At 44.4% G+C, this 24,871-nt stretch overlaps 1 protein-coding gene across 1 annotated transcript; it reads right to left on the reverse strand.

Annotated features, from left to right (window-relative positions):
* Window positions 1-2,280: 2,280 nt before the first annotated feature.
* On the reverse strand, window positions 2,281-24,871 carry LOC126443296 (protein roadkill-like). Its single transcript, XM_050090905.1, has 2 exons — window positions 24,306-24,871; window positions 2,281-2,662 (listed from the first exon to the last, which is right to left on the reverse strand). The coding sequence occupies exons 1-2, from the start codon at window positions 24,869-24,871 to the stop codon at window positions 2,281-2,283; spliced, it is 948 nt and encodes a 315-aa protein (XP_049946862.1).

Raw genomic sequence — 24,871 nt, forward strand, 5'->3', positions numbered from 1 at the left:
TCCGTCCCTGCTACTATGTGGACATTGTTACCGCTTTTAAGCGAGATTAGTTCTGAGAACTTTCCGCAGACGCTGCTGCAGTTAACTAATACCGTGTTGAGACAGTGAGAACAATTCAAGGCCAAGTTCTCCAGATTATAGCGTGCTGCATGCGTGACGGCGCTGGATCGGTTGTAATAAACACGTCACGAGTTGAGTGGATTCTGGGAGCAATGGCCGCCCAACGTCGGTCTGTCGCCAAAGGACGAAAAACCAGACAGAGCTCTTAACAGACGAGTAGTCGGAAGATATTTCTCGCACCGTCCCTAAGGACTAACCTGCCACGGCCTTTCACTTACCGAATATTCTACAGTCCTCCGTTCCGAATCATTGATACATGGGAAGCATGTCAACAGAAACGGCAGAATTTCAGCTCCGTTCTCGATTGGTTCCTGAGTTACAGTAAGCCTAGCGTCAGAATGAACCTTGTCCACTACAGTTGTGAAGCAGCTTTTTGGAAAAGGAGGACAATGCAATTTCATAATCTCAATACAGTTCAACAGAACTGTACAAAAATTAAATTTTGAACCGAAGTACGTGAAGGATGCGCTCGGCACTTCTGCTAATCGTAATTGGAACTGATACTTTGAGCTAAAACTTATGAAAGCTGTTTACTCTTGTGGACGTGGAAGTTTTTCAGTCGATTTCAAACTTTTTTATGAGAGTACAACACATTGGCGACTGGAACAGGAAAAGGCTGAAACTCCTGTGGTACTCAGAGTATCCTCCATCACACACCAGAATGGATCTGTGAAGATATCATATCATTTCAGACGTTTCTGATCGGTAAATTGTTTCAGAAAGATGTTATCTTGTGAATTTTTAAGCAGTTTGACACAAACTCAGATGTGTTAAATTTTATGTTCATTTGCATTATAAATACAAAAGCAGTTCTGGTACAGTCATTGTTTCCATGTCTAAAGATAAGTATTAACAGTATCCAGGGCCAACATTTTAATCAAAGTCATTAGTTTTGTAGACAAGTTGCGTATATAAATTACATTCAAAGCGGCCTGCTCTCTCGCAGGCAAATCGTTTGATGAACTGGCTAGAGGGGATTTCGCATCGTGTAGCGTGTCCTTCACATACATTTTTATACAGTTCTGCTGCACTGTATTGAGATTTACGCATATCGATATCAAATTTCAACAATTTCGCACATGGTTCAAATGGCTCTGAGCACTATGGGACTCAACTGCTGTGGTCATAAGTCCCCTAGAACTTAGAACTACTTAAACCTAACTAACCTAAGGACAGCACACAACACCCAGCCATCACGAGGCAGAGAAAATCCCTGACCCCGCCGGGAATCGAACCCGGGAACCCGGGCGTGGGAAGCGAGAACGCTACCGCACGACCACGAGATGCGGGCTGTACGAGTCAAAGTAAGTGTAATTTTATTACCTGTAGCTCCATGACTTGCGTCACCGTCTCAGCTGTGCCGTTGTGACCGATGAGTGTGGAGACTCGTGTGCGTCGTTGCGAAATTGCTTTCGTGTGCTGAAACTCGGGCCCCGGTGTTCTGTCTCCAATACAACTAGGATTGCTTTGCTCGTTGCAATCTTTTACGTCAAGTAGAGACAACAGTACCAGATAGAGAGGATTTCCTTCACATTTTGTATGCGTGTCCTGTTCTGGTCTCATTGTGTTTAGTTAAACGTAGACTGACTGTATGGTTCCAGATGATGGTCGCATAATGTGTTGTGAATACTGCTACTAATATCTCATTGTTATTAAACACAACAGGTACGGTAGAGTAGAATGTTTGCTGAATATGGAGAAGTAAATTGAGTCTGATATCAGGAGCGAGAATTCTGGTGATAGAAGTGATACAGCGTTAATCTCGGTATGTTGCAAATTAGAATAGTCTGATGTAGCACCTTGCAGACTGGTGTGAAATACTTTTCAGCGATCAGATGTTATAGAGCAGTTGTGATTGTTCACAATGAACTGTTGACTTTTGCCATGTTTACTCTGGAAGTGTACTCGAGACATTCTTGTTGACAGAAGGATTGTCCGTTGTTACCTGAATTATTTTGCTGTTATCTGGAGTTGTCCGGGTTTTGCTACAACGTTCCGTAGAGTATGTGTGTGCTGTATGTTACTTGAGGAGGCCTGCAATTAGTGAGTCACAATGGGATTGAGTTTTTTGGATCTTTATTTAAAAAATTATGAATATTGCTCTCCTACAAATTGTTTCAGTTTCTGTTTTTTTGCACAGAGTTGGCTGGACTGCCTGCCTCATGACAGCATCTCCACCAGCCGCCTGTGGTTGTGCAGCCTGGCGAAGTCGAGCGCTGTCTCCCCACGACGAGTTGTGGCCCCCCTGTCGGCCCCCGCGACGAGCAGCGCAGCCGCCACTTCTGCGCGGCCATTGAGTGCCGCAACATGCAGCGGCGTCCACCCACCCTCACTCCTGGCGTCCACCGCCGCACCCGCCCCCACCAGCAGCCTCGCCACCTCGACGTCTCCCCTCCGCGCTGCATAGTGCAGGGCGGTGAACCCCCACACGTCCCTCGCCTCCACGTCGGCCCCTGCGGCGATCAGCGCCCTCAGCTCCCCCACTGCCCCCTCCTCAGCCGCCTGGACCAGCCTCCTGTCCCTCTCCTCTGCAGAGAGGCTCCTGCACAAAACACACAAACTGCCACTCTCTGCTGCAAACACACAACACACAGAACAAGGAAAACAGCCATACGAGGAAACAACTGTTGCGAATACAAATCTGTCCTGAAACAAACCTACCGTATTCCTCCTCCCACAGTACAAAACAGTGCGCAATTGTGTGGATGTATTAAATTACGGCAAATCTGTTCTACCCCCCTCATAAGAAAATCTTCATTCATCGTCCGTTACAAATAGCATTATACAACCTCTGAAAGAATTTCATTACCACATTTTGTCACACTCATTCCTGCAAGTTGAAAGGTGGCTACACTGAGCCACAGCGCCAGAGATTGCGCCAAAGAGTTTTATTCCGCCGCCTCCACTGGCAGTTCTTGTCGAGATCTGGCAGTAGTCAGTGCTTGCTGAGATGTCGTAGTAAAGAGTTCTGGTCGAGAGGTCGTGCTGGAGTGTGCTTGTTGAGATGTGGTAGTAGCGAGTCGGTGTTGAGATGTTTTAGTAGCGAGTGCTTGTTCCATGTTTTATGCAGTTGTTTGATGGGCTAGACAGCAGATGTTGTTCTAATGGAGATATTGTAATGATTAGAGTGCTTTTCATCAATGTACACTCCTGGAAATGGAAAAAAGAACACATTGACACCGGTGTGTCAGACCCACCATACTTGCTCCAGACACTGCGAGAGGGCTGTACAAGCAATGATCACACGCACGGCACAGCGGACACACCAGGAACCGCGGTGTTGGCCGTCGAATGGCGCTAGCTGCGCAGCATTTGTGCACCGCCGCCGTCAGTGTCAGCCAGTTTGCCGTGGCATACGGAGCTCCATCGCAGTCTTTAACACTGGTAGCATGCCGCGACAGCGTGGACGTGAACCGTATGTGCAGTTGACGGACTTTGAGCGAGGGCGTATAGTGGGCATGCGGGAGGCCGGGTGGACGTACCGCCGAATTGCTCAACACGTGGGGCGTGAGGTCGCCACAGTACATCGATGTTGTCGCCAGTGGTCGGCGGAAGGTGCACGTGCCCGTCGACCTGGGACCGGACCGCAGCGACGCACGGGTGCACGCCAAGACCGTAGGATCCTACGCAGTGCCGTAGGGGACCGCACCGCCACTTCCCAGCAAATTAGGGACACTGTTGCTCCTGGGGTATCGGCGAGGACCATTCGCAACCGTCTCCATGAAGCTGGGCTACGGTCCCGCACACCCTTAGGCCGTCTTCCGCTCACGCCCCAACATCGTGCAGCCCGCCTCCAGTGGTGTCGCGACAGGCGTGAATGGAGGGACGAATGGAGACGTGTCGTCTTCAGCGATGAGAGTCGCTTCTGCCTTGGTGCCAATGATGGTCGTATGCGTGTTTGGCGCCGTGCAGGTGAGCGCCACAATCAGGACTGCATACGACCGAGGCACACAGGGCCAACACCCGGCATCATGGTGTGGGGAGCGATCTCCTACACTGGCCGTACACCACTGGTGATCGTCGAGGGGACACTGAATAGTGCACGGTACATCCAAACCGTCATCGAACCCATCGTTCTACCATTCCTAGACCGGCAAGGGAACTTGCTGTTCCAACAGGACAATGCACGTCCGCATGTATCCTGTGCCACCCAACGTGCTCTAGAAGGTGTAAGTCAACTACCCTGGCCAGCAAGATCTCCGGATCTGTCCCCCATTGAGCATGTTTGGGACTGGATGAAGCGTCGTCTCACGCGGTCTGCACGTCCAGCACGAACGCTGGTCCAACTGAGGCGCCAGGTGGAAATGACATGGCAAGCCGTTCCACAGGACTACATCCAGCATCTCTACGATCGTCTCCATGGGAGAATAGCAGCCTGCATTGCTGCGAAAGGTGGATATACACTGTACTAGTGCCGACATTGTGCATGCTCTGTTGCCTGTGTCTACGTGCCTGTGGTTCTGTCAGTGTGATCATGTGATGTATCAGACCCCAGGAATGTGTCAATAAAGTTTCCCCTTCCTGGGACAATGAATTCACGGTGTTCTTATTTCAATTTCCAGGAGTGTATATGAAGGTAACAAAACTCGCTTTTTTTCTCATTATTTCAATGTCTTGAATAATGCGTCATTACAGGTTCAGTCAACAAAGCATCTGGCTTTTCTTGTATTAGAGTGTAATTCTGCTTTTCTTGCGTAATTATAGTATTTCTATTTTCTTTAATTACTTCAGTATGAATGACATTTAAAATTTCTTGTCTTATTGAAGAAGAACTGTGCCAGATGTGTACGTTGAATCACACTTCCACACACAGAACAGCTACACTTGTGCTTTGTTGGCTTCGTAGATTTTATAGTTGCTGGGGACTTAATTAATTGTGTTAACGGAAATTTTCTTTCATTCTTTGTTGTTGTTCTATGCAGTCTTTGCCTGTACAAAATGTTCACTACATGAGCCCACAAGAGAAAACTGCTCTGTGTGATTATCGGTTTACATGCAAACTGACACTTCGATAATGCAAATACCAGAAAACGTGTTATTGTACAATACACAGCCATTACGCTTGCATATTCAAATTTATTGTAATAAATGAAAGCTCAGAAAGCAGCATCCTCCTTTAAATGGCACGACAAAAGTTTTCTCACTTCGCTACTATCTGGGAATGCAATCCAGCAAGTAAAGACGAAATATCTCAAGTATGGTTTCAGTCACAAGTAACAAAGAGTGTCCAAGTTGAAACTTGAAATGATCTGCCATAAAGTTTTGTTTCCCGGAGATTCGAACGCAGCACTTAATCGGATGGTTAACTAAGCAGAATGAAACGCCAGAAACCGTCATTTTTAACCAGCAATGAGATGACAAACTGAAACCAGGAGACGAAAGTGTTTTGTGTTATGGGCATTCGAAACCAACACCTATCGACACGGACCTCTAGTCACGTGTAGACGTTATATAATGACTTACTTCATTAGCAGCGAAATGTGCGCATTTCTGTATTGTAAATAAAATTATGAAAATTTTCTGCTGACTAGCAATCGAACCCTGGACACACAGTTGTTGACTACATACAAAGATACCTCGACTGTGCTATTCTCTTTCACCAGTAGCTAGGAGTGGCATGTTTGAAAGTGACACGAAAGGGACGAAAAGCTGCCCGTCTGACTTGGGACTCGAAACCAGTACCACCATTATTGTTAACAAAGCCCAGAGAATCGGTAAAATCAGAATAATTTCTCACATGTATTTTTTTGAGCTCATGTTGCAACTTAAAGTGACATGCCAGGATTCGAACCCAGGGATGTGTCTCTTGTGAACGTCTTTATGACTTTGCAGACAAGTGGAGACAATGAAGCAGTGGAAATGCATCATCTGAAAGTGATCAAACGTGACGAAAAGGGAGATCCGAGTTCGAATTCCAGTCCATCGTCAATATTTTTCACGTAAGAGTCAAGTGCGCTGCGGACTTGTACAGCAATTGGCTCATTGATTTTAAAAAAATATCGCTTAAGAAAGGTGACTGGTGACAGAGTTTCGACCCGGCGTGACTTCCGCCTCTGTCAGGGCCCAACCTGTAGCGACTCTCCTCCAGGCTACCAGAGGTGGGAGAGATGCTGCTTATGCTTGGTAAAAATGATTGCCGGATGTGAGAAACGAACCCAGACCTTCAGCATATGTAACAAGAATCATTTCAACTTTTTCCTAACTAGCAACTACTACCACGAATTAAAATTCATGCGAGTTGCGGTATTCGAATCCAGTACACGCAGACTAGAAACTCGCGCCCTTAACCCCTTTTATTTCATTTAATTTTTTAACCATTCCGAGGTCTGGCCACGACGCCTCCCCCATACCTGTCACCGAGTCGCTGCGCTATTTTCGCGCATAATTTTTTTATTTCTTTTATTTCTAATTTTTTTTTTATTTTTAGCACTTGATCTGAAAGACCATGTTTGCACACAAACTAACTCAGCTGAGAGCGACGCCTTCCAACTTCTGTGTTCACGATGGTTTGCTTTCCGATTTATTTCTCAACATCTTGTAAATCGCCCAATGCCTCAGTTCCCGAGGCTCGTTTGGCAAGTTTGTCTTCTGCCACCCCTGAGTACTGCACGCGCTGGAAGCTCCGTGCTGCGATTCCTGATACAGCGGGTGACGATGAGTGTAACGCAGAACAGCAGAAATCAGCGCAGTCGCTTCTGTACAAAAGGAGTTTCGACATACGGAACGAAGTGAAATAAAGTGTACTAAAAAGTACGACGTGTTCTGTCGTGAGGACCAGCTTTTCCTCCGAGATTCCTTCAACACAAAATATAATGCTTCTGAGCTAAGTATTTTAAATTAGATTTCTGTTTCCTTAAAAGTAAATAAGTCAGTAAGAAACACCGTTTAACACAAAAGAGCTTAAGGACGATACATTACGATGTTCTTGCGTTACGCCTTTTTCTATTCAGTTTGCACACTGCTGCACGTAACTGTATGTACTGAAACATGTTGCGAAGTTCCTCTCGCAGTTTCCCGCCTCAGCGACGCACGCGCCGCCCCGTGGCCCGCTTGTGCCCGGCGTGCGTGCGGCGACCCACCCAGCGCCCGCCCGTCTCGCTACCCTCTGCTGGCAGGTGGTGCGTTGTCTGTCCTCTTAGCCAGTTTACAGCATTCCTTTATTCACGCGGCACGTCGCTACGATTCAAGAAAATTGGAAGGCAAGGTACTGGGAGTAGAGTTCGTGTTATTGTGGCCAACAATTGTCTGATAACTCACCAGATGCCCTTCACTTGAGCGCGTACGAACCTCGCCTGCTGTCAGGTAGTAATTCTGTCACGTGCTGCCGACCACCCAGGTGGACTGCCTCAAGTTTCGCTTTGGTTGCTACTTTCCTGTTTACTGCCCTCTACCGAGTAGTTTTCACACTCGTTGGTAGGTGAGGGGTGCCGATGTTTGTCCAGATGGCCCTCCAGCCGTAGTGCGGCTACTTTTGTACAGTCACGTTTCCGCTTTTGCTTCTCATTAATTCCACGTACATGTTCTTGACTTTTACCATATTCGACGGCCAACTCTGGTTTGAGTATAACTGAGTTGGAATCAAAATTGTTCAAAATGATAAAAGCCATTGGCGACGTGCCGTACATCTGTGGGTGGATTCGAGACAGTGGGAGTAATTTCGTGTGGTAAGTGCGGCGTGAGGACCGTCTGTGTGTCTTCTTCCGCATGTCGTGTGTGGAACACACGAATATAGTTTCTCACTTTCTCCCAAAGTCGGTGAGATTTAATCCCCACCCCTGTTTCCGCCTGAGATGGTCAACGTGTCAAACTTTATCTTAAAAATATTACCACGAGTTAGAAAATGTCTCGTAGCTGACAGAAATCTTGCTGCTGTTTCATGTGGTATGGGTAAAACATGTGCCACGCAGTTGACTTTAGAGACCATGTACATATGTGCAAAGTGTGCCCTTTGGAGGTCGTCAACTCTTCTCGCCCTATGTTCTTTGACTCCAACTGGCACGCTGGCAAGCACTTTCTTAGAGTTTGCAGCTGCAGTACGATTTATATTAGACCTGTAGTCCAGAGCCAGAACTTGAACTGAGGTCTCGCGTGTTTTGGGGTTGTGTGATTTTATGTTGCTTAGCTTCGCACCTGATGCAAGTTGGTATTTGCTGGTGCCCTGCAACGCCTTCTGCGACTCGCTCTCGCCGGAGATCACCACATCCATGTCACCTGTGTACGCCCTACACACGATATTCTGGCGACATGTGTGTGTGTGTCTGTGCATGCGTGCAGCCCTCGTAGCTGTTTCTGCAGAGCGGCTAGCAGGGCCTCAGCGGCAGTGGCGAACGAGGCCCTCCACACAGGACCACCTCGGCGCACACAACTCTTGAGTGCGAGCTGCCTGGTCACCTGACCACTGATCATGATTTACAAAGTGCAGTTCTTCGAAACTCTACCAGTGATGTCGGCAATGGATTGTTTTCAGAAGGCACTGGTGGCTCACCCTGTCGAAAGCCTTCTCGAAATCGAGCTGCATTACAGCCAGCTGAAGCCTGGGAACACGTGCCGTGCATATTCACAAACAGTGTGTGGTATAAGGAGGAAAACATAATTTCTAAAAGGGTACACATTAACAGTTTCTTGAATCATTGACCTTTGGATCAACTGGGTAGTAAACTGAAATTGTGATGAGGCTTAAGGTGGCGGCGGTACGAATTGCTCGATGGTTTTCGATCTGGAAGCCTGTAACTCTGTAAGAGCAGGTGTAGGCAGCAGACAGAATGGCTACTTGGCTGGTCGCGCGACCAGCACCTGCGGCTGGCGCAGCGTTCCCCAGTCAAAGGAGCCGGGTCTCCATTCAGCTGGCGCTGCTACTGCGCTCCCACTGCGGTACACTTCGCCAGTAGAGAGACTCAGTAGCGTTAAAATATGAGATTACTTACATGTTCTGCGCGGAATGGTCTTTCTGGAATCAAGGAACAAATTTGACACCTCTGTGTTCAACCTGAAGTGAGAATCTGTCATGTTATTTATCGGAAGTGACAACAAAATATCAACTGAATTGACCAAATCAATGATCACGTGGTTGCCAAATGAATTCTGTGACGTTCCCAATTCTGCGTTAGATTAGCGAGACGGTGAATACGTTGGCTCAGCTGATGCTATGATCACTGGCGATTTTGCCTCGTGAAGACGCGAAGACACTCCAGAATGAGATTTTCACTCTGCAGCGAAGACACTGTCTGCTGCAGTACTGACCAGGGGCCACAATACGTGAAGCATTTCCCAGAGTTTCGTTTGCATTTCTCTAACTTATATTTTGATCCAAAGCACTGTTACGAATAATATCCAGACTCAACGACGGCAAATGTAACGTCTTACATAGAGAGCAGAGGTGATTATTCGGATAGTCGCACTCTTCAGTAGCTATTGTATCTATTTCTGTTTTTTGTGCCTTACATGTGCTGTAGAGATGCAGCTCATTCACCATGAGTGATTCGCTTTTTTAGCACCACCTGACACTATTTACATTATGACTCAATAACTTTATTTTTAATATTATTCACTTAAAGCGGTTTTCCTTGCAGATACGTACATTGGCATCACCAAAAGACAGTGTAACACCGATTACAAAAGATTTTTCATAAGGTTCGAATAACACACTGTTTCCAATCAGAAAAGCAAACAGTACAAGAAAATCTTATCAATGACCAATCGAATGAATACAGTACAAGTTCGATAACGGTAGATAATGTGGGAGACTACATTCCTGATGATAACGCATTTCTTATATTTAGCTAGCGTGTTCAATAAACCAACAAAACAACCAATGAGGTATACGCTGTACGAACACAAAGGAATTGCAACTTACTAAGCTAACCTTACAAGAAAAATATACTACAATAAAACAATGTTCCCATAGCACAAACGCCCATAAATAGTCATGAGTTGGCGAGATATTGTGCCTTCCTGTGCAAAAACAGGCTGTGACCAAGTGCAGCCCACAGTCATAATGAAGTTGCGTTGCAGAACTGCCACGGAAGTATGTGTGGAAAAGTAGCAGTGTGTGCAGGCATATAACGAAATCAAGTTAACAGGTTATTCAGTGCCCCAACTAAATCTCTACACTTTTTTCTGCATAAAAATTATCTCTGTACAAGACGAAACAGCAGCAACTACGTTTTCAAATCGTTAAGTTTTCACTTTTAGACCTACAGTGCACTGAATCAAGACAGGAAAAAAAAGTTTTCTAAGGACTTTTTAACTGCTTGTGGATCTACCTGAGGGTAACTCTTCCACACAAGAAATAAAAAAAATCTTTCCAGCGAGACTTCAGCCTACATCTACCACAGTCACCCTTTTGGTGGGTTAACGCTTCACCCCTGAGCTATCGCATCAACCATCTCATGTAGCTCTCTCCTTGACCCCGTCGGTGTAAAAGGTTAAAGTGGTTTTAGTTTGAGGTTGAAACGAGCTTTCTGGACTCGGAAACATAAATCTTCTAATCTATACCATCGATGACAACGACAGGAAAATATCAGGTGGATGTGTCAGGACGATTCTCTGCCACTCCAGGAACCAAGTCGGAGTTCACAGTGCTGAAATGAAATCAGTCGGAAATTTGAGGGAAGGAAAAATAGGATGACTGCAGGAACAATTAGAAAAAATCGAAAAGAAAAGGAACATAAGAAGGATGCATTCAGCAAATGGAAAAGGCCGCAACAACCTTCAGTGAAATTAAATGCAAGGATGACTACACAAAGAGTTCGAAAGGAATCCCAGTGTTAAACGGGCAGGAGAGGGCAGATGCCAGAAGACAGTGCGTTAAAGACCTCTGTGAGTGGGAGGAACTAACAGATAACGTGACAGAAGAAGAGATGGAAGCCGAATTGGAAAACGTGTGGGACTGGCCATTACAATCATAATTTCGCAAAGCTCTGGAAAACTTGGACACAAACAAGGTGGAACGGTTAGTTAACATTCCTCGGAACTTACATGATCATTTGGGAAGGTGAAAATCAAATGACAATTCAAGTTTGTCTGTAGGATCCATGAGACAGGAGTCATAACAACAGACTGCCAGAAACACACCATCCAAACACTACAGAGGCGAGCAAGGGTCGATATTGCGACAGCTTTCTCGTAGTGAGCTAAACATGAATCCAAATTACTAACAAGAATAATTATAACACGCAGAAGAATCGAAGATAAAACTGAGGGTCTGTTCGAGCACACTAAATTTGGAGTAAAGGATCGAGAGAGGCCTATCAGACCTTCGACCTGATTGTGGAAGGAATGTGTAAGAAAAATGCAGATCTTTATTGGATTTGTAGATCTTTAAATGACATTTGACAATGTGAAATAGTGAAAGTGTATGAAACTTTAAAAAAAATAGGTATAAGACATAGGGAACAGCAGATAACACAGAATATGTACAATAATAAGGAAGGATTGGTGCTTTGATTAAAAAACGTGAAAGATAGCGATGATGATAGTCTCCGCAAATATTCAGTCTGAACACTAAAGAATCGTTGGTGGAACTGAAGAAACTTCCAGGAATTTAATTAAAACTGAGGGTAAAAAGCATTTCATTGATAAAATTTCCTGGCGATATTTCTTTCACTGAAAGTGAGAAAGAATCACTGGAGTTGGTGAATGTAATAAATAGTCGAATGATCACTGAATTAGGATTAATGAACAGAAGAAAGAGGAAAATATTGGGGAGTGGCGGAAATAACATTGATGGCAAAGTTTACATCAGAATTAAGGACCACGAAGCTTACAAATTGCAGGGATTCTGCTATGTGCGAAGCGTCTTTACACTTAGGGACAAGGCGAGGTTGTTATAAAAAGTCATCTAGCACACGAAAACAGGACATTCCTCGCAAAACAAGGCTACTGGTACAAAAGATAGTCCTTAACTGGGGAAGAAACCTCTGAATGTATGTTTGTAACAAAGTACTGTACGAAAATGAATCGTGGATTACGGGAAAAAACGAGAAAGAAATCGAAGCATCCTAAATGCGGTGCTATTGGAGGATGTTGAAATTAGGTGAACTCATACCAGAGGAACACTGAAACGTCCCTCCAGAATAGGTGAGGATAACAATATGTGGAAAACCGTGACATGTACAACGGTCAGCGTAATAGGTTACATGTGAAGTCATCAGAGGTCAACTGCCATGGTGCTAGAGGTAGCTGTAGAGGGTAAAACCTGTAGGGCAGGACAGAGATAGGAGCGCACAGCACAAGTAAGTGTGGGCTCTGGGTGCTCACAGCACTTTAAACTCGTTGGTCAGACAGACAGAAACATGGTCAACAGCAGGCAGAGTTTCTGCTTCGCATGTGTGTTGTTACTGGGACTGGCTGTTACTCCATACTGCGGCGGGTCGACCAAAGTCGTCCACACCCTGACGAGCTGACGCTCTACCAACATTCGCTTCTCTTTGCTGCTTGACGAGCATACTTGTTGTTACTAGCGGAAATTTTATGGCAAATAATTGTTTTTCTTTTTGTCCTGTCTCAGTGCTGCCAACCACCCCAAATGGTCTCACAAACATGTGTTTATCTGACCCCTACTAGACCACTCCAATATGCCAAGAGTGCTGGACGTTTACCTCTTTTGACAGAGAGAGTCACACATTCAGTGCAATCACAACGGCTCCCCGCCACCAGATTTTCTGTGTACGACGTTGGCGTATGTGCCTGAGTTATCGCTGACATTCGCTGCGTGAGAATAAATCACTGAACTGTTAACAATAACTCACTATTTTCCCTACCAACCTATTCTTAATGACTCTCTCTCTCTCACGATGCAACCTCCTATCATGTCGATACAGCCCCATTATTCATCTGACTGTATTGTTCTGATTTTAGTGCCAGTTCGCTTTGCTGACCGTCATTAACTCTAGACTCTGCATTTACACTTTGCTTTTCGGTATTTAAATCTTATCTACCACAGAATGGTCGTGTGTGTGTGTGTGTGTGTGTGTGTGTGTGTGTGTGTGTGTGTGGTGAGGGAACTTACCGCAAGCGAGAGACAGTGGCGTCATCAGGTGCAGGAGTCGTGGGCAGTGCAGCAGCAGCAGCAGCAGCAGCAGGAGTCCGGCGGGTTGTGCCGGCAGTGGTGGTGGTGGCGGCGGCGGTGGCGGTGGTGGTGGTGGTGGAGGTGGTGGTGGGCCTCAGCTGTGCAGCGGCTGGTGGGCTGCACACACAGAGAGAGAGAGAGGCACAGTGTGAGCAGGCGTGTCCTCGTGGGGTCCTGGGGACGGCTCACTGCAGCGCACACACACACGTGGAACACACGCCGACAACAGGAGTAGCGGTCCAGTAAATACAAATGAATTACCAGTGCGGTAATCACATTCATTTGCACCACCTGAGTTCCCCACAGCAGTTGCTCACCATACCACACAACAGGAAGTTCAAAATCAAGCATGAAGAAAATGTACACACAGTGCCTGACACTTACACGGAACTTAATTACAGACCCACTGTACGGGCCAGCTCTGGTACTATCGTTCTCAAAGGTATCCAAATGATCTGAACTGGATTGTGCCTCTTTGTACGTGACCCACATAACTTAACTACCTCGCATTTCATGTGCACCCTTTTAGATATTGTCGTTTTACTATACATAATAAACATCCTAGGACTGGTTGGGTGCCAGTCCCTGATGTGTGGCATCTGAGACCAGTAGAGACCAAAGTATGTGCTTCAGGTAGAGGCATTTGTACGTCTGCCTGTCTTTGTAGCTGTTGTAATGGTAACAGACAGTCAAATGTGAAGGACAGGTGGCACTTCCAAAATTTGAAAAATATCGTGATTAACACTTTGAGCTACTTCTCAATTTCCTTATTTAACAACCACTTTTGAAATATGTATGACTTGTAGGACAGCAGCTCCAGAAAAAATTTCAAGACATTTGGCTTACCATGTGCAGTCATTACTGAACAGTCCTCTGTGGGACTTGCTCATCAGTTTGCAGCTGGTTCTGTCCACACCGCTCCCTGTGTGAGAGACCCCCTACTGTGTGTGGCGGAATTACTGCAAGTCTACACTCTCTGTTCTGTGATATTTGTATGACTGCTTCAGCGCCTCAGCGTCTCTGGCTATCAAGAAGGTTAAGGAGGAAGGTGGTGGTGTATATTTGGTGTATAAGACAGACCTGGAAGAATTGGAAGGTTCCAGCCGTATTATATCATTCCCAGATAGAGAATCCGATGAATTGCAAGAGGTACGCACGAGCAGACCTAGGGTCAGTTAGTTATGGTGGTGAACAAACTGAAAAGAACTGTTAGGAGCAATCAGTGTGCAGATAAATGGGATACTGAAGAGCTGACGAAAGGAATGGGTTCTTCAACTTCTGTGACACTGCAGATGACGCGATAATGAATGTCTCAGCTGGAATTTCAGGTGAACAGCAGCTGATGTCTCTGACAACGCGAAACACGAAAATTGAACAGAGAAATGTTGGAGCAAGGAAGGCAACTCTGAAGAAATCTGAGCAAACGAAAAAATACATAAAATGATTGATGAAAGACAGAAGTACTAAAATAGCCAGGGAAAGCCAGGAATAAAGTATTACAGGTCGCTAAAGAATGTAATTCTAAGTTCGAGGGACGATGAAGTAGAATGACTGCAATAAGTTTCAGGTAAATAAACAAAAAGTGATCGTAGGATGCACGCAATCAGCACATAGAAAAGCCTAAAGATACCTCAGTGAAATTAAATGCAAGGATGACAACACTAACACCCACCCTTCCAGATGTCAGACTCTCAGATCGGTGCCAAAAGCCGTTATGTCGATGGAGTATGAACCGAAACAGGGCACGTGTAAACGGTAGTTAAAAGTATCACGAGAGCTGCCGAGCACGGGAAGAGCGTATCGGTGAGTAACTGCATCCTAGATCTCGCGTGGATGAGAAGGTATAACGTTCAAATACCACTAGTGACAACCGTGTTGGCGCGAAGCTGTTACATGGGACAACATTTTCCTGACATGTACAAAGACTTTCGGGAGTTTGTAGCAATGTTCCTTTGACAGTCTGCTTTTTCTGCTTCGTTAGTGGAACATCATGTACTTATCATTGATATTATTATGTTGTCTATTATTGATTATTGTTATTGCTGTTATTTCCACGTGTGTGATGCAACTGTTTCTTTATTTTTCGGTTCTGGTTGTATATTCTGTGAAACTACTAAAGCACTCTACAGCTTTACTGCTTTCAGTGAAACGAACCGAAAGCGGACTACCAAGAGAACATTGCTGTGAACTCCAAACAGCCATTTTACATGTCATGAGCACGTCCAGTATTAGAATCAGAATATAAGAGAGCTTTGGAAGGCTTAAGATCCAATAAGGCAGATCATATACATAAAATTCCATCATAATTTCTAAAATCATTGGGAGAAATTTGCAACAAAACGACTATTCACGTCGGTGCGTAGAATGTATGTGTCTTAGGACTTCGGAAAAATACCATCAACCCAATACAAAGACTGTTAGAGCTGACAAGTGCGAGAATTACCGCACAATCAGCTCAGCAGCTCATGCATCCAAGTTCCTGACAAGAACAGTATACAGAAGAATGGAAAAGAAAATTGAGGATGTGCTAGACGACAATTAGTTTGGCTTTAGAAAAGGTAGAGGCACTAGAGAGACAATTTTGACATTGTGGTTGATAATGGAAGCAAGACTAAAGAAAAATCAAGACACGTTCATAGGATTTGATGACCTGGACAAAGTGTTCGACAATGTAAAGTGGTGCAAGGTGTTCGAAATTCTGAGAAAAATAGGGCTAAGCTATAGCTAGAGATGTGTGGTATACAATATGTACAAGAGCCAAGAAGGAATAATAAGAGTGAACGACCAAGAACAAAGTGCTTGGATTAAAAAGAGTGTAAGGTGGGGATGTAGTCTTCCACCCTACTGTTCAATCTGTAGAAAGAAGAAGGAATGAAATAAAGGAAAGGATCAGGAGTGGAATTAAAATTCAAGATGAAAGGATATCAAGGATATGATATGCTGCTCACTTTCCTATCCTGAGTGAAACTGAATTAGCATCAGGATTGATGGTCATGAAGCAGGTGAAGTTAAAGAATTCTGCTACCTGGGCAGCAAAGTAACCAAAGACGGATGGACGAAGGAGGACATCAAAAGCAGACTAGCCCTGACCAAGAGAATTCTACTGATATAAAACATAGGCCTTAATTTGCAGAAGAAATTTCTAAGAATGTACATATGGAGTACAGGATTGTATGGTAGTGAAACATGGACTGTGGGAAAACTGGAATAGAGAATCTAAGCATTTGAGCTGTGGTGCTACTGGCGAATGTTGAAAATTATGTGGACTGACGAGGTAAGGAATGAAGTCATTCTGTGTAGAATCGGAGAGGAAAGGAATATATGGAAAACGCTGACAACGTGAAGGGGCAGAATGATAGCACATCTGCTAAGGAATCGACGAATGACTTCCATGGTAGCAGAGGGAGTTACAGAGGCCAAGGACTCCAGAGAAAGACAGAGATTGGGATACATACAGCGAATAATTGAGGACATAGATTGCAAGTGCTACTCTGTCCTGAAGAGGTTGCTGGCACAAGAGAGGAATTAGTGATGGACCGCATCAAACCAGTTAGAAGACTGATGACCCCAAAAAATAGCGCGTCGTCCCATATAGCACTTTCACACATAATACGGTAAAAATTTAGGGTCGTTGGGTTGTGAACCCATGATCTTTGATACAGGAATCTTAGGCTCTATCAACTTCCACATGAAAGCAACATACGTTACATACTGTTAGGCTTGTGAAGTGCTCTGTAGTCCTGGTGTTACTTTTAATTAACGTTTATGTACTCTCTGCTGGACAACAGCAGACAGCACGAACTAAACCGCAGTTTTTGTTGATAAGCTATCGACCTGCAACTTTTGGTACTGATCTGAATGTCTGACATCTGCAGGGTTGGGCGTAAGAGTTAGAAAAGAATTTCGCTGCTAAGTGCAGGGGGGCGGGGGGGGGGGGGAGGAAAGAAAGAGAGAGAGAGGGAGGGGGGAGAGAAAGGGATGGCTGACAAAAGTACAATGAGCACCTCCATGAGGGAGGGACTATTGAATGATATGATGGAAGGGAAACTGAAAGTCGAGCTGGAAAACATAGCAGACTGGTCATTAGACACAGAGTTTAACAAAGCTCTGGACGATTTGTGCAAAGAGAAAGCGAATGGTTAAATAACATTCCCTTGCAGTTTATATGATGCTTGCAGGAGGCTGCAATGAAACGACTATTCAAATTCCAGAATGGCAGAAGTGAAGCTGTGAGCACCGGGCGTGAGTCGTGCTTCGGAAGCTCAGATGGTAGAGCACTTGCACGCGAAAGGCAAAGGTGCCGAGTTCGAGTCTCGGTCGGGCACGCAGTTTTAATCTGCCAGGAAGTTTCAACTATTCAAATTCATCTGTAGAATCTATGGGACTATAGACATAGCAACAAATTTACAGAAAAATATCATCTACACACTCCACATGCGTGTAAGGACCACTAAATGCGAACGATTTCGCACAATCAGCTAATTAGCTTATGAATCCTAATTGCTGACACGATTAATATCTACAAGAAAGTAAGTTTGGATGTAACAAAGGTAAAATCACCAGAGAGATAGATCTAATCTTCACTTCAAAAGGGAAGCAAAGTTTAAAGAAAGTCACGCAGCCTTCATTGCATTAGGCCACCTTTAAAAAGATTGACAAAGTAAAGTAATGCGACATGTGTGAAATCTCAAAAAATATGAGTGAGATATAGAATACAAGCACATTATATAAATTACTATATGTACAATAATCAACATGGAACAGCAAAAGCTGAAGCAAGGAATACTGTCATTAAAAAGGTGCAAAACAGAGACCGAATTAGTATCGCCAAGGGTTCAGTTTGAACATCAAGGAATCGTTCGCGTAATTTAATAAACTTCCAGAAATTTAATTAAAATTGAGGGTGAAGGCATTTCATTGATAACATTCACTGGTGTTATTACCATGTTCACTGAAAGTGAGAAAGAAGTACCCAAGTGGTTAACGCAATAAACAGTTGGATGAGGACAGAATTATGATTTAAACTAAAGAAAGACTGAAATATTGGGGAGTAACAGAAATAACATCAGTGTCAAACTTAACGTCAAAATTAGGGACCACAAAGTAAATTAATTTGAGTGATTCTGCTACCTGGGAAGCCAATTTACAATGAGGGACACAGCGAGATTGTTATATGAAGTAATGTAACAGAGGAAAACAGATCATTCCAGGCAAAACAACGCTACTGCTGCCGAAGATAGGCCTCAATTTTGTGATAGAATATCTGAAAATGTACATTTGGAGCACAGTATTGTATGAAAATGAATAATGGATTATGGGAGATACAGGAAGTGCCTTGGAGCATTCAAATTGGGATACAATAAAAGGATGTTGAGAATTAGGTGAATTGATAAGAAAGGAACTGTGGAAAGTGGGATATATCTGAAGACATCAGGGAATAATTGCCATGGTAGTGGTGGAAGCAGCAGAGAGTAAAAACTGTAGACAAAGACAAAGATTGTACTACATCCAACAAATAACTGGAGACTTTGGATGCAAATGCTGCTCTGTGGTGAAGAGTCCGACCCGGCACCCCTTCTTCCCAGAAATAAATGATGGGATCTCAGCACTCTAAGTGTGTTGACAGACAGAAATGTGATCTACAGTTGGCTGAGTTTCTGCTTTGCATGTCTGTTGTTACTTTGACTACCTGCTATAGCAAAATAAAGTGGTACAATCATGTTGGTCTAAACTCTGAGGAGCTTAGGCTTAAGAGACCACCTCTGCCAACTACTGCTTTTGTTTTGACTCTTGAACAGAGTAATTCTTGTTACTTGCACAAGTTTAATCCAGGGGTCTAGGATCCTTTCTTCTCTTTTGTTTCTACCAACGACCCTAAATTGTCTCATAAATAAATCTGTCTTTACTCATCCCCTGCTACTGCATTCCAATACACCATGATATTTAGAAGTTTATGTCTCTTTAAATATAGTGTTACACATCATGTGCTCTCATAATCCCTAACTGTGACTGGATTTTCGGTGTGTGAAGTCGCCTTACATGCCAGAGTTGTTGTTGGATTGGTTTACTGGTTCTGATGGGAATATACCACTGAAATGTTCACAATAGATCACTGCTTTCCCCACCAAACCATTTTTAATTGACCTTTCTCTCATAATACAACTTACTCATTCTGTGGATACTGCCCCATTATTCATCTGACCATATGTTATGATTTTCTTTCCATTTCATTTTGCTGACCCTCACTGAATGTAGACTGATCCTTTACATTTCCTTTCTCTGTTTTTCTACCTTCTGTACAATGTAGCGCTAATGTGTGCGTGCATGTGTGTGTAGTGAGGGAACTCACCGCATGCGAGAGACAGTGGCTTCTCCAGGTGGAGGAGATGTGGGAAGTGCAGCTGCAGCAGGTGTCTGGCGGGGTGCGTTGGCAGTGGTGGTGGTGGCGGTGGTGGTGGTGGCGTCAGTGGTGGTGGTGGCAGTGGCGGTAGTGGCGGTGACGGCTGGTGTGCTGCACATACAGAGAGAGCAGAGTGTGAGCTGGCTGGCGTATCCATGTGAGGATGTGGGGGTGGCTCACTACAGCCAGCCATGCTGAGGGGCCGTGCACACACTGGCAGGTGGCAGACGACAGGTGCCGAATGCTGCAATAGCGGTCCAGTTAATACAAATGAATTGCTGTTGAGTTAATGACATTCAGATGCACGCCTGAGCTCCCTACAGCAGTTGATCACAACACCATACAACAGGTAGAAATCTTGAAATGACATTCCATAGAGTTTTGCATTGGATGCCAATTTGAACCCAGAACCTAATAGAATTGTTAACGATTTACTGGGATTTGCTTCCAGCACCTATCATTGTTTTATAGCTACAAATACTCGTTAAACACCGTTTTAGAATGCTTAAATAATAATTCTTATATCCTTCAAATGTATAACATTGAATACATCACTGCATAAACAGTTTATACATTCAAATAAAAATGACAATAGATAAACGAACTTATAGTAACCTGTGTAACAACACATCGAACAATATCTCTACCATCTTATGCATGAATCTACTTGTTTCAGTTAATTATGCCCTTTAAGGCTATATGCATCAATGTTGAATGTTATGTGAGAAAGAGTATGCACTTTACTATGCAGTTGCATGATACTTTTTTTTAGGCCTGCGCTACATAGGCTACATTTACTGAAGACATGCATCGTCTTTGCCAAGATCAATGGTGTGAATAATAACAGAATAATAATGAATGACCTCCTCCAAAAACTGTTATATTGGATAAACAAAGTTGCTTTGTAGCTTAATACCACCTCATGGTGAAAAAGAAATTCCTTTTGAAATTGTAATAAAAGCACAACACTTTCAGAATAACAATGGACTCAGTGTCTGAGCAGAATAATGACTGTCTACGAATGACGTCCTTATAAACCAAATACATCTCTTCTTTTAGTAAAATTATAAACCTCTAGCACAAAAATAAAGCACTACAAAATAATAAACTGCTTTGACACAATGACACATATGGCAGCTATAAATGCGACAACACTATCTGGAGAACTTTCTGGAAATACGATTGATACTTGTCGCCGAGTTAATTTTGTATGATCGAGTGTTAGTGTAACCATAGATTCGTACGAAGTCACAGCTGCTCAGTTAGGGGCCAACACTTCCTACAGAAATTTCTGCATCATTCCATAATGCCAATAGTGCAGCTGACCGTTATTTATTTCAGCGATTACAAAATCAAGTCGAAATTATATATTTCACAGCGCAGGTATTTGAGGTTAAGATGTTCAAAATGTTACTGCTGAGCTGGGGAGCTGGGAGTTTAACACAGATATCCCTTTCCGCAGTTTTTGACCCTTTTTGGACTATACAGTTCCATCGTTTTGTTGCTTCCCCAACATTACCAACTCTTCAGGTTTTCCAAGAAAAGTGCAAGTCTGGTTTTAAATAGTGGGCAGGTGTAAAAATTTTCATCGGGTCACTTCAAGTCGTAGCATTTGCATTGCAAATCATAGGTGAAAGGCAATAGTAATTTTTTTACATCTCTACATGCATTGTCAACAATAACGATTGGTGCCAGTTTCGACTCTGTCGGGCACAGAACTTTTTATCACATCATTTCAGGTTTATAAATTCCACTTCTAATTACTGGTGAAAAACTATTTGACAGTCAACATGTCTTCATGTGTAGTCATCAGCGGTGATAGTATGTACGGGGTTAGAATCCCAGTCAGCACAGAACTTTTCCTCGTGTAATTTCTAGTTCAGGCACGAGCATATCTCGCTAGTGGTGAAACAATCCAACTGGACAGCCACGGCGCTCTTCTGGTTGTGAAGGATATCTTAATTTAATTAACAGGATACTCCGATCATCAGTCTTCAAAGCATGTGTTAAAGACTGGGTTTTGGGAGGTACATATAATGAAAAGGTCGACAGCGCGTTTCGACCTGAGCCAGAGAAGAAATTCAGTACAGTGGGAAGTGTGGGAAGGTGTGAGGATGTAGCAACGCGAAATTTACTTGGCCTAACAGAGTTACCATATAAATCTAAATTTCATCCAAGAAACACAATTAAGAGAAACTGAAGTATTTTTCAAATGAGCCACCTCACTTTATAAGCACACACAAAATGATGAGTCGCTCAAAGTAAGCTGTGTCATTTCCCCATTATGGAAAACAAAGTGTGTGTGTGTGTGTGTGTGTGTGTGTGTGTGTGTGTGTGTGTGTGTGTGTGTGTGTGTGTGTGTGGTGGGTGGGTAGGTGGGTGGGGTGGGGGCTGGGGCAGTGCTCAATGTTTGTGACTGATGATATTGTGGTCTGTAAACTCACTACTGAAACAAAGTGAAGTTTGTCCTCCACATACAGGAGACATGTATGGTAAATTGTATGAGAAACTTATGTCTACAAGGTCCTGGCACGGATACAAGGAGAAGAGGATAAACATGAGGTAATGAGACATCCTCCCCAAAAAATGCAAAAGCACTGTATTATTGAAGTAAAAAATTATTCTGCTTATATGCAACACTTTTATACATCTTATTTTAATTATTATTAAAATCCTAGGCGTCTGTGATGTATAAAATTTGAGTGTGAGGGGCAATGGGGGGAGAAGAGGGGAATCATACAGTAAAAGACGGTGGTAGACCCAGAAAGGAACAGGATGTCTCTGTCTGCAACTGACGCCCATAATGTGTGCAGTATGCGGCAGTGAACTAGGTGAAGATCAGGAATTACAAGGATCTAATATACATCAAGAGAATTTGTAAAATGTACACAAGGATTACTGTCAGTAAAAAGGTTACTGTTAACAAAAACTTTCTCAAACTTAAGACCTTGTGTCATTCCCATAGTGTGAAAAAGGAGTTTGGAGTAATGTAGGAAAATATATTTAGGTGCGATGTATTAATTTTTTTTTCAAGAACATAACTAAAGATTGTAATATGATCGATGTTTCAAACATGAATTTTCATGTTGATGTCTATTGAACAAAAGAGAAACACATTGAATGATTTACAGTATAGGCTATAAGTTCACTGCAGTTGTTTGAGGGAATGCATTTAGCGTCACCTCAAACACAAGCTTACCAGTATGTCAAATACCACACAAAATATTACCTAAGTATTAGAATACAGCTGCAAAATAAATGATGGCTACTAGACTTGTATGGACATATGTAACTGTAAGATGGTGCACAAAAAAGGGAATTTTGGTCTCAGAATCTGTTTCATGTTCAGACTATGAGAGGTGGAATAGCAACAGTAATAGATGGGGTAGATAATATCATAGGTAGTGCCACAGTGGAATGCAAGTCTGTGGTGTTCACTGGGTGGCTATAGAAATCCATAGAGCAACTGAAACAGGCGGAGAGGTGTGGGGTACTGGTTCATCAAAGACACAGTAGAGCATGGCACTAAAGGGAATGTATCCAAGTATTGTATGAGGTTCATATAGCGGCTGAATAGAGGGGAGAAGGAAGTGAGGTGGGAAGACTCAATTATATGGGACCAGCCAGAACCGTCGCGAGGACTGGTTTGTGTTCCTGTGAGGTGGTCCCAGCCTGCGAGAGGTGTGAGCAGCCATACACTGGAGCACCAATGCTTACCTCGACAGGTTTTCTGATCATCTTCCATACAAGACCTGACAGCGAACCATTATTCTGTCATATAATGTTCCTTTAGAGCAATTCAAAATCTTCCATGTACTGCCTGGATTTGGAGAGAACAAAGAATTATGTTGGGGAGGTTACTGGCATATGGCTTGCATGAAGAAAGAAAGTGACAGAGAAGGAAGCTGTAGTACTGAGGTGTGAACAGCGATTACTCTGATATTCTCCTTTACTACATGAAGAAAATTCCGCCACATCAGCTGTCGTAAACTGTAAACATGTTGCCGCCCTCCTCGAACCGTTGTGCAGTACGCTTCCTTGCTCGAGGTGTCGGCCAGAAGTGACGCACTCGGTCGTCGTCTTCATGCAGCGTGACTCTGTTCAGAGGTGTCTCATTGTCATCAGCCACAGAGGCACTGAACAACTTTAAACGCTGCTCTATGCGAACAGCCTTACAGCGACCCTAAGGGCTGCCGGCTGCAAACTACACACATCACTGTGTTTTAGGCTGGGTTGGGCAGTACAGCTTTGTGTGCACAGCAGACTGCGTGATGCTGCATTCACACAGTGAATGTATCCTATTCTCCTGACACTTGATGCCAAAACCTAAAGAACCACTTTTCCTACACGTGTAGTTCGACAGATAAATGTCTACAAATTGGTTGTCTGATGATTTTTGCTAGAAAACATACCTGTTAATGGAGTGGACTCAGCTTAGGGATTCAGCTAACCTGACACAAGAGGACACTGATAGCACCGTGAGCTAGCAGGAAATGACGGTCTATGGTGGTGTATCTTACAGCAGTGACACATCTAAGGAAACTCAGTGGCAAAAATTATAGTCAGGGAAATACACACACACACACACACACACACACACACACACACACACACCACACAGACAGACACACACACACACACACACACACACACACACACACACACACACACACACAAAGCTGAGAGACACGAATGAGTGGGTTGTCTCGCCCTTACCTGCTTTTTGGTGGTGGATCATACAGCAACCGGCTCACTTCGATCAAGTCTTTTGGTTGATGAAGCATCGCATCTGCCCACCCCTGAGTGGCCATCACCTCGAACGCACAGGTCTTAATGAACGCCAGTGCAGCGTGCTTGAGGTCACTGCAGGAGTGGCGGACTGCGAGGACGGCCGCGGCCGCCGCGGTCTCGACGGTCAGCTGAGCGGCCACCTGCCGCTCGCACTCCGCCTTCAGCCGCGACACCCCGTACTTATCCGCTGCGGCCAGCAGCTGGGGGGCCGCGCCGGGCAGCTGGGGGGCCCGCAGGGTGTACAGGTAGGAGACCAGCTGCCTCAGCACCGGGCCCCCCACGTCCGGGATGCTCACCGCGCCGCTGCTGGCCTCGAGGGTGTCGTGGGCGAACATGGCGGCGAACACAGGGCTCCTGTCCGCCAGGACGGCCCTGTGCGCCAACAGCCGCGTGTCGCCCGCCTCGAGTATCACCACGGCGTCGTCCCCGGCGTCCAGCAGGTCCCCCAGGTCCACGGCTGCCGTCTCCGTGATGTCCTTAACCACTTCCAT

The sequence above is a fragment of the Schistocerca serialis genome, unplaced genomic scaffold (assembly GCF_023864345.2).
Source record: "Schistocerca serialis cubense isolate TAMUIC-IGC-003099 unplaced genomic scaffold, iqSchSeri2.2 HiC_scaffold_1444, whole genome shotgun sequence".
Lineage (NCBI taxonomy): Eukaryota > Metazoa > Arthropoda > Insecta > Orthoptera > Acrididae > Schistocerca > Schistocerca serialis.

Coding starts and splice junctions, on each gene's coding strand:
- LOC126443296 (XM_050090905.1), bottom strand. CDS start 24,871: ATGGAAGTGGTTAAGGACATCACGGAGACGGCAGCCGTGGACCTGGGG. Junction 2,663..24,305: donor GATCCACCACCAAAAAGCAG/GTAAGGGCGAGA, acceptor TGTTTTGTGCAG/GAGCCTCTCTGCAGAGGAGA.